The sequence below is a fragment of the Trichophyton verrucosum genome, assembly GCF_000151505.1.
Source record: "Trichophyton verrucosum HKI 0517 chromosome Unknown contig00090_1.f1.exp, whole genome shotgun sequence".
NCBI lineage: Eukaryota > Fungi > Ascomycota > Eurotiomycetes > Onygenales > Arthrodermataceae > Trichophyton > Trichophyton verrucosum.
Genome location: NW_003315582.1, coordinates 1 through 15,686, shown reverse-complemented (window position 1 = coordinate 15,686; position 15,686 = coordinate 1). Strand labels below are relative to the sequence as shown.

The 15,686-nt window shown below is 46.8% G+C and overlaps 3 protein-coding genes across 3 annotated transcripts; 1 reads left to right on the top strand and 2 right to left on the bottom strand.

The window, feature by feature from the left end:
* Nucleotides 1-667: 667 nt before the first annotated feature.
* Nucleotides 668-2,612, bottom strand: TRV_00975 (folylpolyglutamate synthetase, putative; the record flags this gene model as incomplete). Its single annotated transcript, XM_003024815.1, has 6 exons — nt 668-924; nt 977-1,140; nt 1,224-2,119; nt 2,190-2,295; nt 2,322-2,550; nt 2,576-2,612. Coding segments are annotated over 6 exons (1,689 nt in total), but the record flags the coding sequence as incomplete, so codon positions are not given.
* An 854-nt stretch (nt 2,613-3,466) lies between these two features.
* Nucleotides 3,467-7,432, top strand: TRV_00974 (LipA and NB-ARC domain protein; the record flags this gene model as incomplete). The annotated part of the gene is made up of 8 exons (XM_003024814.1): nt 3,467-3,549; nt 3,609-3,828; nt 4,027-4,096; nt 4,165-4,391; nt 4,449-4,821; nt 4,874-5,265; nt 5,371-5,927; nt 5,992-7,432. 8 exons carry the CDS (start codon nt 3,467-3,469, stop codon nt 7,430-7,432), a joined length of 3,363 nt encoding a protein of 1,120 aa, XP_003024860.1.
* Nucleotides 7,433-7,979: 547 nt separating this feature from the next.
* On the bottom strand, nt 7,980-14,195 carry TRV_00973 (uncharacterized protein; the record flags this gene model as incomplete). Its single annotated transcript, XM_003024813.1, has 1 exon — nt 7,980-14,195. The coding sequence occupies one exon, from the start codon at nt 14,193-14,195 to the stop codon at nt 7,980-7,982; it is 6,216 nt and encodes a 2,071-aa protein (XP_003024859.1).
* Between the last annotated feature and the right edge of the window lie 1,491 nt (nt 14,196-15,686).

Below are 15,686 nucleotides of genomic sequence, written 5' to 3'. Positions count from 1 at the left end.
TGCATAACGATACTTGCACACAGAACGATTTCAGCCTACCCCTTTTCTATTAGTATCATGACAATTTCTCCTCTTCAGCCCTTGCCATCCTGCCCGGTTTCTCACTACCACTCCTTTTTTTTACTACCCCCTTCCCACTCCTTTCCATCTGTTTTCTCTTATTTCAGGCATGTAAAGTGATAGACGGGCACTCGGCTGGCGAGTTATGAGAGGGTGGCGTTTTTAGACTTGTATTTTTTCCTTTCTGGCAGCAAGTACCGGCCTTTTATGTTCAGCCTGTGTTTTCGTGCCTTTTCTCGTTATTGAAGGCCTGGTCTGCTGTTTGATATATTGTTAGCAATTAACTAAAAAGAATATTGAAGATTTATCTAGTCTTTTCGGGTGTTCTGATAATCAGCCAGAACCTGCCATAACAACCGCTAGTTTCTATACTGTTTATTCCAGTTGATCCCTCAGTTTTTATCACTAGTAACTATGGTTTAGAGCGTTTGTTATTGCAGGTGTTGAAGCTAGGGGTTATTTATCCAGTCAGGCCGCATGGTCCATAGTTATATCTATCTACAAAGCCGTTGACAAAACGCCACAGCTACATTCAAACAAAGGAAATGCATCTCTAAGCCAGCCCTTCATCCCGCGACTGAGGGCCTCTTTTAACTACTCACCGTACATCCGAGACTTCCTGGTCCAGGAGCGAGAGCATCCCGCCAACCAGACGGAAGCTCCCGCATACAAAGACCTTTGTTCCCTTTGTGCCGCCGTCGATTTGGTCAACCAGCTCGACGGCCTCTTGAAGAGACGGCAGCACAGAGACCTGAGAAGCTGGGTCAAGCTTGCTCCAGCAGTCTGCCATCTTTTTCTGGAAGACTAGGCTTTTTAGTTCCTCAGGGTCAACGTTCTTATCTACAAAATCTGCAAACATATCTGCTGGTTAACTCTGTGGCTGGTCTGGATGGATGGATGCTCGCCAAACACGTACCAACTTTATATTCGTTGCCTTTGTATGTGATGTTTGTACAGAACAGAACATGCTGAAAATTTAAACCCATCCGGTTGTACACGACATCATGCACTGTGCTAAGGAGCCCGTCAACATCCCGGAGTTGAGACTGCTGGTTGAAGATGAGAATTCGCGGCTCGGCCCTATATTGCGTGGATGGTCAGAGACGACGGGTTTGGTGTCAAACCGTGGAGCTGCGAGAGAGATCCCAGGGGAATATACTGACGTGTTCTGGCAAAGACGGCCAAACCAGGAGCTGGCAACCTGCAGACTCTCGTGCGTGTGCGCACCATCAAGATGCCACTGCTGATTGTTGCGGTCTATGAGTTGGCATCGTCCTTTCCATACCGTTCTCTGGAGCCCTTCGGCAACCTGGACTGGGAGGCTCTCCAAGTCGATACCCGGCGCAATGTTGAGCTTCCGGAGTATCTCAGAGGACAGAATCACGGCAAGAGATGCGTTTTGCCGCTGGAAGTCTTCAGCTGGTTTGATATCTACTTGTCGAAGAGCAGGTATTAATTCAACAAGGCCTAGGGTGACCCCTTTCTCCTGCGCTCTCCTCTTAAGGACAGACATGGCCTCGGGAACCTGGGTCACTGTGAATGCTGGGCATCCGGTCTTCATGATGCCTGCTTTGTGCCAGGAAATCTTGTCGATAGTGTGGCCGAGTGTCGCAACATGGTCAATCCCAAGCGAGGTTATTCCAGTTACACCGGGTTGTTCTATGATGTTTGTTGAATCCAGCTCACCACCAACTCCAACCTCATAAATGGCAACGGTCACCTCTTCCCTCAGGAATAGATGGAAGGACATCAGCGTCAGAAACCGGAAGTATGAGGGTTTCATTGCTGGGTCGAGGCCCTCCCTCACTGCTGACGACTCAAGCGCTTCCCATACTTCAAAGAAGTACTTGGTGAAAAGCTCCTCGGATACTGGTTTCGAGTTGATCTGGATCCTCTCACGTACAGCCACAAGATGGGGAGATGTGTACATTCCAACCTTTTCCGGGGCCCCTGTTGTAGCACGGTACTGTTCGAGAATGGAATTGACAAAGGCACAGGTTGACCCCTTTCCCTTGGTCCCAGCCACATGGACGATATTTAGGCGGTCCAGGGCTTTCGTCTAGGCATGGAATCAGCATAACAAGTTAACTATACTGGACTCGATGAGATATCATTACCGAATGGCCTACACGCCGAAGCCATTGACGCATCTGTTCAACACCAGAGGCGTCCAGCTTCTGTTCTAATCGCCTCCTCTCTTCCAGTATTTTGAACCCCGTCTGTGTCGAGTTCAGCCTTTGAATGGCATCCTACTCAGTTACCGTTCATGAGCTGAACCCTTGATAATGAATGGTTCGGGTTTGGACGAGAGAATAGCCTGCGTACATGATATGTCGGATGTGCTACGGTTCCCTCCATCGCTCTGACCAAGCAACTGGCGTTTGAATGAATATATCTTCGAAACCAGGTATGTGATAGTCGAAAGACCATTGCGGAATGCCAAAAGTTGTCGTTTGATCAACCAGCACCCATTAATATATATTTCTTCAACTGCCTAACCGCCGGGCTGACTCACATGATGAGATCCTCTGTGGGCTGTACACCCCTGTCATCAGCACAATCCTTGCCTTTTAATACAACCATGCAAGTGATATGCTCCAATTAACGAATCAATGGCTGGTTAACCCTTAGTGATGCATTTTGAAGAGCCAACCAGGTCGCTAACTAGTTAGGGGATTGAAAACTGGCCTGCATCGACGAACAGCGAGGGAAATATGCCTGGAAAGCGCCAATAATCAGTTAGTTAAGTCATCAGCAACTCCTCGGCAGAGTCTGTCACTTAACTAGTTAACTAAAACACCGAGTTTGTTAACTCTCAAGTGGTTGCTGAGTGCACAGGACCAAGTAACATGTTGTCAAAGATATGTAACCACTCCCTCTGCTGCCAATTAACTAACTTAGTTGGGGGCTCCCCCTGTTGGCTCGGCGGTTTGATAACTAACTACTTAGTTAAGTTACACGTCAACAGATAAGTTGAACCACCTGCATGATCGTGGGCGCTTAGAAGAATGTGCTGGGGGCCAATGGAAGCCCTCAAAGCCACTCAGGGGGCGGGTCGAGGACTAAATTTATGACCCTTCCTTACAGGCGCGGAACATGGGTTCTGCAGCCATCAAACAAGTGTTCACTGTTTGCGCTGCAGGCCTTCTTATCCATACGGAATGCATGCAGGCCACTTTCACCATAACTAGCGCCCGTCTAACTATTTTTATCCTGCAACCTGGGCCTTTATAACAGCCATGGTTGCTCTGGATTTGTATGGAGATGCTCCAAGACAAACCCCGTGTAAATGTGAGCATATAGATACCTGGTGTCGCTCATCACGTATATGAGGTGGAACTGTTATGGTCACATTCGATCGCCTTTTAACTGCATTCTCGATTGATAATCAGTTACCGAAGTCAGGATGCCGACCAACAAAGAGTTGTCAGGCACATATGGATTAACGGTACTTCACTCCCCAGAGAAGGCTGAGGATATTGTCTTTGAGTGAGTCGTGTCTACTCTCTGTGTACATCATGTGTGGGTATAACTAACTGGTTGCTCAGTCTAGTAGCTGTCCACGGACTCAATGGAGATGCCTTCATATCCTGGAAACACAGAGACACCGGAGTGATGTGGCTCAAAGACTTACTTCCCTCAAGCTTACCAAATGCCCGGATTATGACCTTTGGTTATAATTCTAAATTCACCAACTTTACCGGAGATCAGGACCTGAGGTGTATCTGCGAGACCTTACTTGCTGAGATTGCTGACTTGAGGACCAATGTAAGTATGGCCAGATACTGCATCTATCGTGGTACGGTGACCAGCTAACGAGACATCTTGAGGTATCACCAACGCGGCCAGTAGTATTTGTATGCCATAGCCTAGGGGGTATTATTGTGAAAAAGGTGCTAGGGTTTTCTTTATTTCTCTCAACTACTCTTATCCCAATAACCTACCTGCTAACCCAAAGACTGATAGGCGCTTTCTATTCGAACTGTGGATGCTCGGACTGCGATCCAAGATGCAACATACGGCATTCTCTTCTTAGGTACGTCCAAATATATATTTAGGATTTGATAAGAACTCCGTGAAGGAATGAGTACTGAAGTGCAATAGCTACCCCGAATGATGGAAGTGATCTTGCAACAACCGGCAGAGCAATTGCTAAATTTGCGACAATGATATCCCCTCTTAATCCAGCTCAAAATTTGCTAGATATACTCCGTGTGGACTCCAATACCCTTCTTGAAATTAGAGAAGATTTCCTCCAGAGAGTACCGAAGCTCCACATAGTATCATTTTATGAATTATATTCCACATCGTTCGGGCTTTTCAACACTCACGTATGAATGATGTTTCTTCCTTGTCTTAGTTACCCTCTGTTCTAATTACGGTTATAGATTATCAAAAGGCGATCAGCTAGACTGTTGGTTCCCGGAGAGGTCAACATTAACTTATATGCTGATCATCGAAATATATGCCGGTTCTCTTCGGCTGATGACCGCAACTTTCGTCCTGTTGTTTCACAGCTCATTCAATTCTACCAGGATATCAAGGCAAAAAAGGCAACACCAATACCATGCTCTCCCTTAAAGCCAAGAGGTGCAATAACTCCAAAAATAGGAATCACGACAACCCATGAACCTATTTTTGAAGTACCGTTTGCCCGCTGCATCACTTTCCAGGGACGACAAAATCTGTTAAGTGAGATGGAATCATACTTTGGACAATCTAACTGCAATAAACCACGAGTTTATGTAATATCTGGCTTGGGTAGGGCTCTATATTTGTTAAGTATTTGGGAATTAAGCTAACCTTTTTATAGGAGGCTCTGGAAAGAGTCAAACAGCTGTAGAATACGCATTTCGAAATCGTTCGAGATACAAGTCTGGAGTTGCATTTTTCAATGCTTCCTCACAAACGGCATTAACTGCAGATTTCCACCGGATTTATGACATGCTGCCTCTTGGTACCGCTTCCGCCAAAGAACCTAACAAAGTGGACTCTCTTAAGCGGTGGTTCTCCAGGCAAACAAATCGCGATTGGCTGTTAATATTTGACGGAGTAGACAACTTGGTGTCCGTTAAAATTACGGAGTACTTCCCAAACGCATCCTGGGGCCATATCATTCTCACTAGCCGTGACCAGGCTACACTTGGGGCCATTAGTCCTGCAGGACAGATAATCTCGGGGCTCGAAGAAAATGCAGCAATTCAAGTTCTTTTTGGGAAAGCTGCCATTTAAAATCCATCCGAAGATGACGACAAGCAAGCTAGCATAATTGTCCGGCTACTAGGATATCTGCCCTTGGCTATTGACCAGGCTGGCGCTTTTATCCGGAGACGCCAGAAATCACTGAAGGATTATCACCGGTTGTTTAAAAATAAACAGTATGAAGTCCTGAGAATCAGCCCAAGCATAGGAGATCACGAAAAGACAGTGGCAACGGTCTGGGAACTTAACTTCCGCCAGCTAGAAAAGGACTCCCCGAGGGCTTCGCATCAACTACTACTGTTTTCCTTCCTACAAGCCTCTAATATCCCCGAATCCATGTTGCGGAGCGGCTGTTCAACTAAGCAAATATGGGGTGAGGATGGTGAAGTCACAGATATTTCTCCGGTGGATGCGGGTTTGGATCCCGAGCTTATCGACCTTATTACTGACGAGATGAAGCTTGACGAAGCAATCGAGAATTTGCTGGCCTTTTCTCTAATACAACTAACTCTCAGTAGTCGAGGAGGAAGGGCTATCTCGGTCCATCCCTTAGTTCAGTACTGTGCTTCTCACCGGGTGCCTCTCGATGTACAGCAAAAATGGAGGGCACAGGCAATTCTACTGGTTGCCCAGGCATTTCCTTACGGTGAATACATCACCGAGTTGTAAGTTGTTATATAATGAGCGACATTCTCTACAACAAGAATACTAACCACTCGCTGACGATAGCTCCGGGGATATAGGACGAGAAATCCTTGAGCACGTTCACAATGTCCTTCATGAGTTTGACAGTGTTGAGCCTGAATTCGAATTATACCCAAAAGTCAAGAATTCATTTTGCACATTGCTACTATCCGCTTCTAAATATAGTTCCGCTTCGTGGAGACGCGAAAGCTTGAGCAAAGTCAGCGATCTTCTACATGATAGTGAAGAGTACTATTTACAGGCATGGGTTGCCCATAGACGGAGCAAAATACTGCGCCTAGAGGGCGACATGGCTGGCTCTAATGCAGCTTTGGAGCAGCATGTCAATAACTTTAAAGCACATAGCTCCAGAGTGTCCTCTAACCCACGGTTGAACGCCCACATAGGACGAATTACATCTTCATATGCTGAAAACTTGATACTTGGAAATGAATGTATACATGCGCAAGAAGTACTTGAAAGTTGGAAACCCCTGGACTCTAGGAGCCCTTCATCAATGGAAGTCATTGTTTTAAGAGGCCGCAATATAGCACTAGGAAGGATTCTCAAAAACCAAGGAAACTTCAAGGGAGCACTGCAATATTTCGAAGAAATGTTTCTAGACATCACTGACTGGCACTGCAACGAAAGTGAAGGTTGGCATATGGCCTTATTTGCCAACCTCTCAGACCTGTACTGCGAACTGGGATATCCAGAAAGGGCAGAGGCGGTGTTGAAAAAGCAGCTTGAAATAGTCTACACACGCGGGTGGGAGACTATCAGTGGGGGGATAAGGATACAGCTAGCCCTGGCTGAGAGCTTCATCCGGCGTGGCTCGTTTCAGAAAGCTGAAGGATGTCTGTTGAAGCTTGTATCACTTTGCAAGCCCGCTGAGAAGATGACTGTCAGCGCCAGGACCAACAACTTTCTTGTATGGACGGGGCTTGCGAGAGTATCGCATCTTCAGCGCCACTGGAGCAACGCCATTGATCGCTGGAACCATGCCCTGGAACTTGTTGAAAGCGCGGGATGGGCAGACAGTTTCAACCATGGACTTATTCTATATTCGATCGCCCAGATCCAGTTCCGCACGGGGAAATTTGACGAAAGCAAGAAGACTCTGTGCCGCGCGAAAACAAGCCTTGCCGCTGATGATCGAAAATATTGGATTGTTGGCCTTGGGTCCTACTGGTACAACTATGTCGTCTGCCCACTAGGGGAGACTGGCTCTGATCCTATCATTCGCAATACATCTAGAGCGGCTGAGGACATCACCTCTAAATATGAGGAAAACACTCTCTGTGAAGAAGACATGAATGAAAATGTGTCCGAGGAGGTTAAAAGGAAAATTGATGCCGAACAAAGAAGTGTGGAAAGGGAGATCGAGGCTATCAAATTGCGCTGTAAGCAAAGTGATATGCGGGAAAGTCCCAAGGGCTTAACTAGATCGTTCAGCAAGAAAATACGGAATGTTTACAAAAGGTGATAAACAACATTAAGATCTTTGGTTATTGATACTCTTCTATCATTTATTGGAAGGATATACGCCTCTCGAAAGGCTTTATCAAATGTATAAAACGCAATAAATAGACCGTAATATGTTACTTTATGCATACGAATGAAATATAGACTTGCTTGTAAGTTGTAGAAAAATGGTACTTTAATCATTGACAAGGCCTGGAGTGCCCTAACAATTCATAGAGTCTCCCAACCTCCATTGTTGACCTCGGACTCCAATTTCCTACTCACAGCTGAGGGGACACTGTGAGATAACCACATATCTCGCAGTAGGCGATCGTATCGCTTCTGATTGAGCATAAGCCGTCTGCGGTGTCTGAAACCAGGGTCAACTTCCCCATGGACGTCTAGATAAGGAGCAAACCTCCAACATCCGTTTCCGTTATGCAAGAGTACCACTGCGCACTTTCGGATGTTGATAAATATACCAGCATTTCTCCCGCATCTGGAAAAATGTTAAGCCCCATTCAAATACAACACATAAACAAAAAATAAAGGAAGAGAAATTATTATACTTACTTTGCAAGATGACGGTTACAGCCGCCCAACCGTGTATTCACCATGCAACAGCTAGCTTGAGCGCAGAAGATTTCACCACAGTAAAGGCATATGGTAGCATCGGTTAACTCTTTCCCAGTGGTCTTACAAGTTCGTTGGGTAGCTTCTTCGAGTAAGGAATCGAAGTAATAAGGAAGCCCAACAAGCTCAAAGATTGCTGGATGCATAAGCGAAAGGCGTGGTGGTGGTGTTCCGGCGGCTTTGGCTTCATGTTTCGAAATACAAAAATGTTCCATCCATCCACATACGACGGCAGATAGTGGGTTCCCGTCCTCGGCAGAGGATAGCCTATCAAATATTATGGGTATCTTTGGCAACTGTAAAAGTTCACAGAGCCGGTCAACCTCTGACATATCTGAGTGATCTGTGCCCCAGGCTGCTGAGAAGTCAACACCGTGTCTAACATTAAGTAATATCACTGTTTTCCGCAAGAAAGGAAGAATATACTTCGGGACTACCTCGAGGCAGCCCCTGAGACGGTATTTAGGTATATAATTCCTATCAATGCCATCTAGGAGAACCTGCAAGGCTGGGTCTGCTACAAAGGACGCACAAGACCGGTAGGCAGATATTACCCACATGATGAAGTCTTTCACCACTGAGTATTCAGCTGGGGTGGTGTGATCTTCAGCGGCCTGGTCCATATTTGCCTTCAATCCCTGAGGCGTAAGGAGGTAGGTTAGCACCACCTTGACAATTTCGGCAGTGTAGAAAAGCTCAACATAGTTCATAATGTCCATGTCTAAGGCAGGAATCATGCAGAGAGAGATTTCGGCTAAGAAGACAAATGTATCGGTTGAAAGAAGCGGGTCGACATCCATAGAATCACGGGCAAGATTTGATATTCCTGTGTTCGAGAGTTGAGGGGAGCCGAAGAATAGTTGAAGGACCTTCCGTCGATGCATGTCATGGAGCTCACATATTAATTTCGTAGGGGAACGGAAGTTCAAGTGACCTAGCGAGGTGTACGATAGGGCAGTGTCACAAAGGATCCGTAGATGTGTTAACGAAGTCTCTGGTATTCCATCTACCAAAGTTTCGCCAGGCTTTGTTTCCACACCACGTTGAGCAATTTCAATAGAGGTTATTGAATAAGCAAATGTTTTGAACAGGGAGTCAAGGTATACTAAATCTGAGGATAGGAGACTGCTAGGTGGATATTCATAGCGCGAAGGTATACGATTCAGTCTGATCGTTTCCCGGAGTCTCGAATAGACAGCAGCAAGTTCAGAAAACGGACTAGAATCGGCAAGCCCGTCTTCCTCATCCGCTCTTGGTGGACGTAGCAATTCTGCAATTACCGCGCTTCGGGACATACGACTTGCAGGATCGTCTGCTGGAGTCTGAACTGGCCTATCGTCATCAGGGGATACCCAACTATCGGAATGATCTCCAAAATCACCCATTCCATGGCCAGTATTATGAGGTATAAAACCTCGCGATGCGCTTAATCTGGATAAGAGAAGGGTATCTGCATGGCGAGAGAGAGAGGGCGTCAAGGTCAGTGTAAGATACCCGGAAAAATACCGTTCGTATCCTGGAACAAAGTTCATTTCACCCTCCTTTGGTATAGCATATCTGCTAAACATTCGGAGCATTCCATCTACCTTCTTGTACATAAACTCCGTGAAGTCGGATCCACGAATTGTTACGCCTGGATATGCCATTTCCTGTCCTCTCCATATAATGGGGAGAAAGGCATTTCCTAGTGCCTTGCAAAGTGGACAGACAAATTCGTTGAGACTGAGGGTTTCTGGATGGTTTCGAGCTACTTGCTGGTTGTGCCGTCGTCTGGTGGCCGCGTAGTAAGTCTCAAAGCATTTATAATGCATTATGTGACCGCATCCTGTCGAAACGGGGCCTTGTTTATGTAGTTCAGCAGGGAAGCCCTTCCCCAAGCCTTGTTTTGTCGATATTATGAGTTCTCCTTTTGAATCTAGTTGTCGAACGCGCTCAAAATTGTCGCTTGCGACTCCAAACGGACGGATAGACTCAGCGGACCTATCGAGTGATGATGGGGTATTGATGACTTCCTTGACGAAATCCTGGTCCTTCAAGTCTGTCTCACGGAATATGGAACTCTCAGTGATAAGGGCAAATGTTCCGTAGAGCTTCGACTCATTGGTATCTTCCTGGCATAATATACAATTTCCAGAAGGATACTTGCGAATTTTCTCTTCTGAGAATCGTGGCGAGTCTTCAGCCTCGTCAAGCTCATCTTCGCCCCAGTCGAAATTTTCCTGGCTATTCAAGAAGGTTTGCTGTTGTTGCTGGAACTGGGCCATAATCTTCGCCTGCCGTTCGAGAGCCTTTTTCTTCTTTTGTTCTGCTTCATTGTCCGACACTGGGGTGGAAGACGATGGGTATATGTTGCCATACGGGAAGACAATGTCATTTGACGTTGAAGAGTACAACTTTGGATTATTCTTCCATAGACCCTTCAATATATGCCTGATTTTGGGTGCGCAAGACTCAAAGGTCGATACCTCTGATAACTTTTGAAAGAGCCCAATGATGGTCAGGTCTCCGACTTGTGTTGACTTGGTTTTGGTGAGTGCATGGTATGTGAAGGTTTGTTTGTTCGCTTCGGGGTTCTCCTCATCTGCTTCTGGGTCTTCCAAGACAGCAAGAAGGGTCAGATGGAGAACCGTCTGGAGAAAGGGTTCGATCCGCGTCAACTGAATGGTTGGTGTACTTATTTTGAACATGAGGCAGTACTCTAAAAACTGATGAATGACTTGGGCAAACAGAGGGGTTCGTGTAAACTTCGTGTATTCAGTGAATAAACCAGGAGGGACCGGCTCGAGTTTAGGTTCAAAAATGGATTCTTGAACACTCTTTCCAGTTGATTTCGCTTTCCACTGTCTGAGGATATTCTCAGCCTCATCCCGCTGGTTTCTGCTGTATTGAGTGGAGTACGGATCTACCAAGCCAATGTACTGCGGCTTTAGTTCAAAAGTCCCAGTGTCATTGAGTCCATCAGGTGGGCGGAATGTGGCGACTTCTTCAAGTATCTGGTGGAAATCTCTGGATTCAACAACCTCATCTCTTATCCTTGCGCTAAGGTCAGTGAAAGCGAGCGGTTTGAAGCAGAGAGTATGTGCAATGTCTCTTCTGATGACATGGTGCTGAATCGCAGATTCGTCTTCTCCAGTTGAAAACGACGTCCGTTCAGATATAAGTATTATCAGCAAATGCATAAATTCATCAGCAACATCCACATGCTGGCCTTCATCATAGCCAGGTCGATCCACACATCCTCCTTTCATCCATTCCAGTATCCCGTATCTCTCGCATAGAGTTGCAAGCACACGGCTTGGATCATAGATTGCCATGGCGGCCTGGATCAAGAAGATGTCTCGACAGTACGCAACATCTCGTGATATTACTGCGCGGTACTGCCCCATTTGGTGCCTGAGACTCATACCGTTTCTAACCCACATTCCAGCCTTCATCTGGGCAAGCCAGGCACATACTCTTATAGGGAAATCAAACATGGCCAAAATGACATCTTCTGCCTCAAGTGCATTTGATGGAGTGACCGGGTACTTCTCTTTCATCAATAAGACCGCTCGGTCTAAGAGTTCTCGCACCCATTCTTTCGGCTTGTTTCTGGCGCACTCCAGTAGCCAGGAAAGGATATAATGCAGCGCATGATGGAAACTTAGAGCTCCTCGCTCCACAACAAAGTCAACTACCGTATGACGCCCACATTGATTAAATGCATCAATCTCAAACTCAAGATATGGCACCGTTTTGAACCTCACCGGTTCCTTAATCTCGGCCTGGGCAAACCGTTTTCTCTCCAGACCCATCGAGTTAACCATTGTTGCTAGGGAAGATTGGACAATTGCATCCGCTAGGTGGTTGTCTCCTTCAACAAGGTTATTTGGACGGAATGCTTCACAGAATATTCGGCATAATCTTGTCACCTCTCTCATGAGAATGGAAGCTCCTATCCATGCATCGGTTTCATACTCTAAATGTTCACCAACTGCCCGAACATTGGGACAAATACCCTGCGTAAGCTTAACTAGATCCATAAACTGCAAAAGGTACTGCTTTTCCGTCCTTAGGTATTTTTGGATGTGCTCAGAGGCAAGGATGTAGCGTAAGTCCAGGAAGAAATGATATAGCCTCCGATTTGTGATCGATCCAGAGTCCATTGCTAAAGTAGCCGTAGGACTGACATCGTGAGGTTCACCAACTTGTCTTGTGGTGAGGAAAGTATACAGAATAGCCATTATGCTAGTGAGGAAATTTCCACGCTCAACAACTTCCTTTGTGATGGACGGGGTCGTAAATAGCTGTAGAGAGAGCTTGATAATCGAATGGTCTGGTTCTCTGTCTGCAATGAGATATAACTGCGCCAGGGCAGTGTATAAAGCAGAGAACCGAAGACCTAGAACCCTCTTGAACTCTGGAACATTGACAACTGTTGCCAAATACAACTCCCGAACGTCAGTACGAGTCTTCTTCCATAGCCGCAAGTCATATAATATGAGCCAATCCAGCCGTGTCCTTTGCTGTAGGTCTTCATGGGGCAAACTTCTCCTCTCATGAAATAGACGAGGTTTCTCTTCCCAATGGGGTAACGATGCGGTGTTGGTTTTTTGCTTGACTCCAGGTGTCTTTGGTATAGAGACTGGCTTTCTGGAGAACTGCGGATCATCAGTTACTGGCAGGATTACTAGAGGATCGCCGCCATCTCCCGGAGGAGGCTGCGCTGGCGGGGGAGGTGGCGGAGGCGGTTGCGGCGGTAGTCCAAATTCCGCAGCTTCATTGTCTACCCGTGTCTCCATGTCGAGATCATCTTCATCAGGGTTTTCTGGATCATCATCAAGGACATGCTGAACGTGCACATCTAGCTGAACTTGATCCACCTCTGCGTCATCCATGTCCTCGTCGTCGTCGTCGTCGGCGGCTCGTGTGGCACCATCTTCTGTATCCTCCATTTCTGCGTCAGTCAAGTCAACTGTTTCTGCTGCAAGTATTTCAGTCTGATCAATATGGACAGCACGGTAGATACGACCATCGTCTATACTCTGATCGTCAATTCCCTTGCTGCCAATTCCCGCATTTGACGCAGCACTTCCAGGATGCCACGGCTGAAGCAGCTGCTCACATATCATGAGCCGTAATAACGAGCCATCCTCGCCTACGCGGCAACCAGATATATCAGAAAGCCAATCGATGATGGTGGCACACATCTGCTCTCGGAAAGTGTCTCTGGCGGAGCGGACTGTAACTGTGACCCGGATTTGCTCTATGATCCTAGAGACATCAAGTAGCCGTGGGAGGTCCTTCGAGTATTTGACTACACTCCGGCCAATCTCATCAGATTCATTCGCCTTCTGGAGTCCGAATCTCTCTCTTTCTCGACAGGCCCTGGCCACCTGGTTTGTAACCTCGTTTATTGTATGTTTCTCGTCATTCCAAAGCACCAGAGCGAATTCCGGCTCACTTTCCTCAGGGTCACTGGCATGATACCAGTCTCCAGATAGCCTAGAAACAATCTCGTCCTGCCTGATTCCTGCCTCAGACTTCGGTAGCCGTAACTGTTCCGGAGAGCAGGAGATGACATCACAAAAGTAGTCAAGCACTCGTGCCATGGTCATTCTAATGTAGGCAACCAGCATCTCAGGGACCAGGTTCTCATCCTTTTTCTTTTTTTTATTCTTGTCCTTGTCATCGGTTTCAAACGCTGTATGTATAGCACAGTTGACCGGTATACGGAAGGCTTCTTCGTCCCCACAGTCACAGCATCCAGAGTGTCCGCTCGAAACGAAGAAGGAAAATTTGTGTCCCGAGTGGTCAGAGGCATTGAAGCATCGGTTGCACAAACAGCATGTCTCGTCTACCGAGCATGTAATGCAGTGGTATGCTGCGTCGCCGGACTTGAACGTATGCCCACAGCGTTTGCCGCGAGCTGCCTCAGAATATTCCGCTCCAGCCTTCAGACCCTGGGCCTTTGACAGGTTCCAGCAACCATTTCCAGGTCCCTCGGGGAACAATAACCGTAGAAAGTCGTCGTTGTAGCCGGTAAGACAGCGGAAGAGGAGCTCTATAAGCTCTCTTCTCGCCTTATCATCGTATCTGTTGCCGTACCGCGCAGGGAATCCCACGAGCGCCTGACCGAGCGACTTTTCAACATCCGCAAGGGATCGAGGCATTATCTCTGCCGTGCGCCTAGCTTACACATATGTGCATACGATCCGATGAGAGTGTAACAAGAAAGCTCGCCGGCGCAGTTTTTGGGGATTGATAAGTTCCTTGGTGGCGAGTTGTTTGTATATCTGAGGGGGAAGGCAAGTAAGAGTGAGGCCAGTATTCCGCCGGCGGGGGGAAGGCTTACCGTTACAAAGCAGACGGTAAACGATCTGACGTTACTATTTCTCCGGCCTGAATGTCTTTCTCTTGTCTTCTGTTACTTTCTCTGCACGGGGAGGGACAGTAAACGTCTTATCGGCGGAGTTTCTGGTGTTGTTGCTAGCCAGAAGCTCGTCTGACTAAGATGGCGATGCTGCCAAAGGCGATGACAGGCAGCATTTGGGCATTCGATTATTCTCCTACGGCTCTATTTCCTTACAACCTACCCTCTGGTTACCTTTTAGCGAGATAGAAAGGTCACCTACGTCTCGGGAATTTCACATGTACACAGAGGTTCCTGGTAGCGGTTAGAAGACAGCAGTGATTGGAATCTCAACGGCTGAATATACGGCTGGCTAGGATGCCCGACCAGGCAGTGTGTAGATTCACGTTGTATATGAGTTCAGTTCGTCTGAGCCTTAGGCGGAAGTGAGATATGATTAGCTTCCATAAGATAGGCGGCAATGAAAGCTTGCAAGCCTTGAATGCTGAATATCCCGACTGATTCTGTAAACTTGAACCAGTTTAGGATAAATGGTATTGAAACATCTTTGTTCTCTATTCCTATTCCTTAAACAATTATCTGTACAATTGCATCGGCCGGTAGTTTCGTCTATAGCGGCCACCACGCGTCGACTGCGTTCACTCTTCTTCCTTGTTAATATATCGGTGCTTGATGTCCTTCCATTGTCGCTGAAGAGGAAAATTAGCTGATTGCCATGGAATGAAGATTGGTATATTCAAAGACAGGAGGGGAGTCGTACGCCGCTGTTTATGCAATCCCAGACCTTGGTGGAGACGGTGTCGAAGGCCCTATGAAGAGAGTCAGATTAGGCGGGAAACAGAAAAGATCAAATATCAGGGCATAGCTGCATCCTACTCAGCAATAGAAGAACGTACATTTCGAAGCCGAATGCGCCGACGAAGATAGTGCTCAACATCATGCCATTTCGCCTGATGAAGGTGCTGCAAGCGCAAAACTGTTAGCTGAATAGCCCCAATTCAGGTTGACCAGGTTTCCCAGGCTGATAGTAAACCCTTACTTGTAAATAGAGGTTGCGATCTAGCGAAGTAACCAGTCGTGTCAGCATGAAGTCGTCATTTTGGCATATCCCTTGAGGCAACACTTACGCCAGCCATTGTGAAATGACGCCAATATTAAACCCGCGGAAGACAAAAGAGATCACAGCGTTCCTCCAGGTGACTGCCCAGTGTATCTAGCAAGATGTTTATCCGAAGATGAAGAGAAAGCTGAAGTTGTTCGTTTCGTTTCGTTCGTGAAGTCGAAGTTGAAG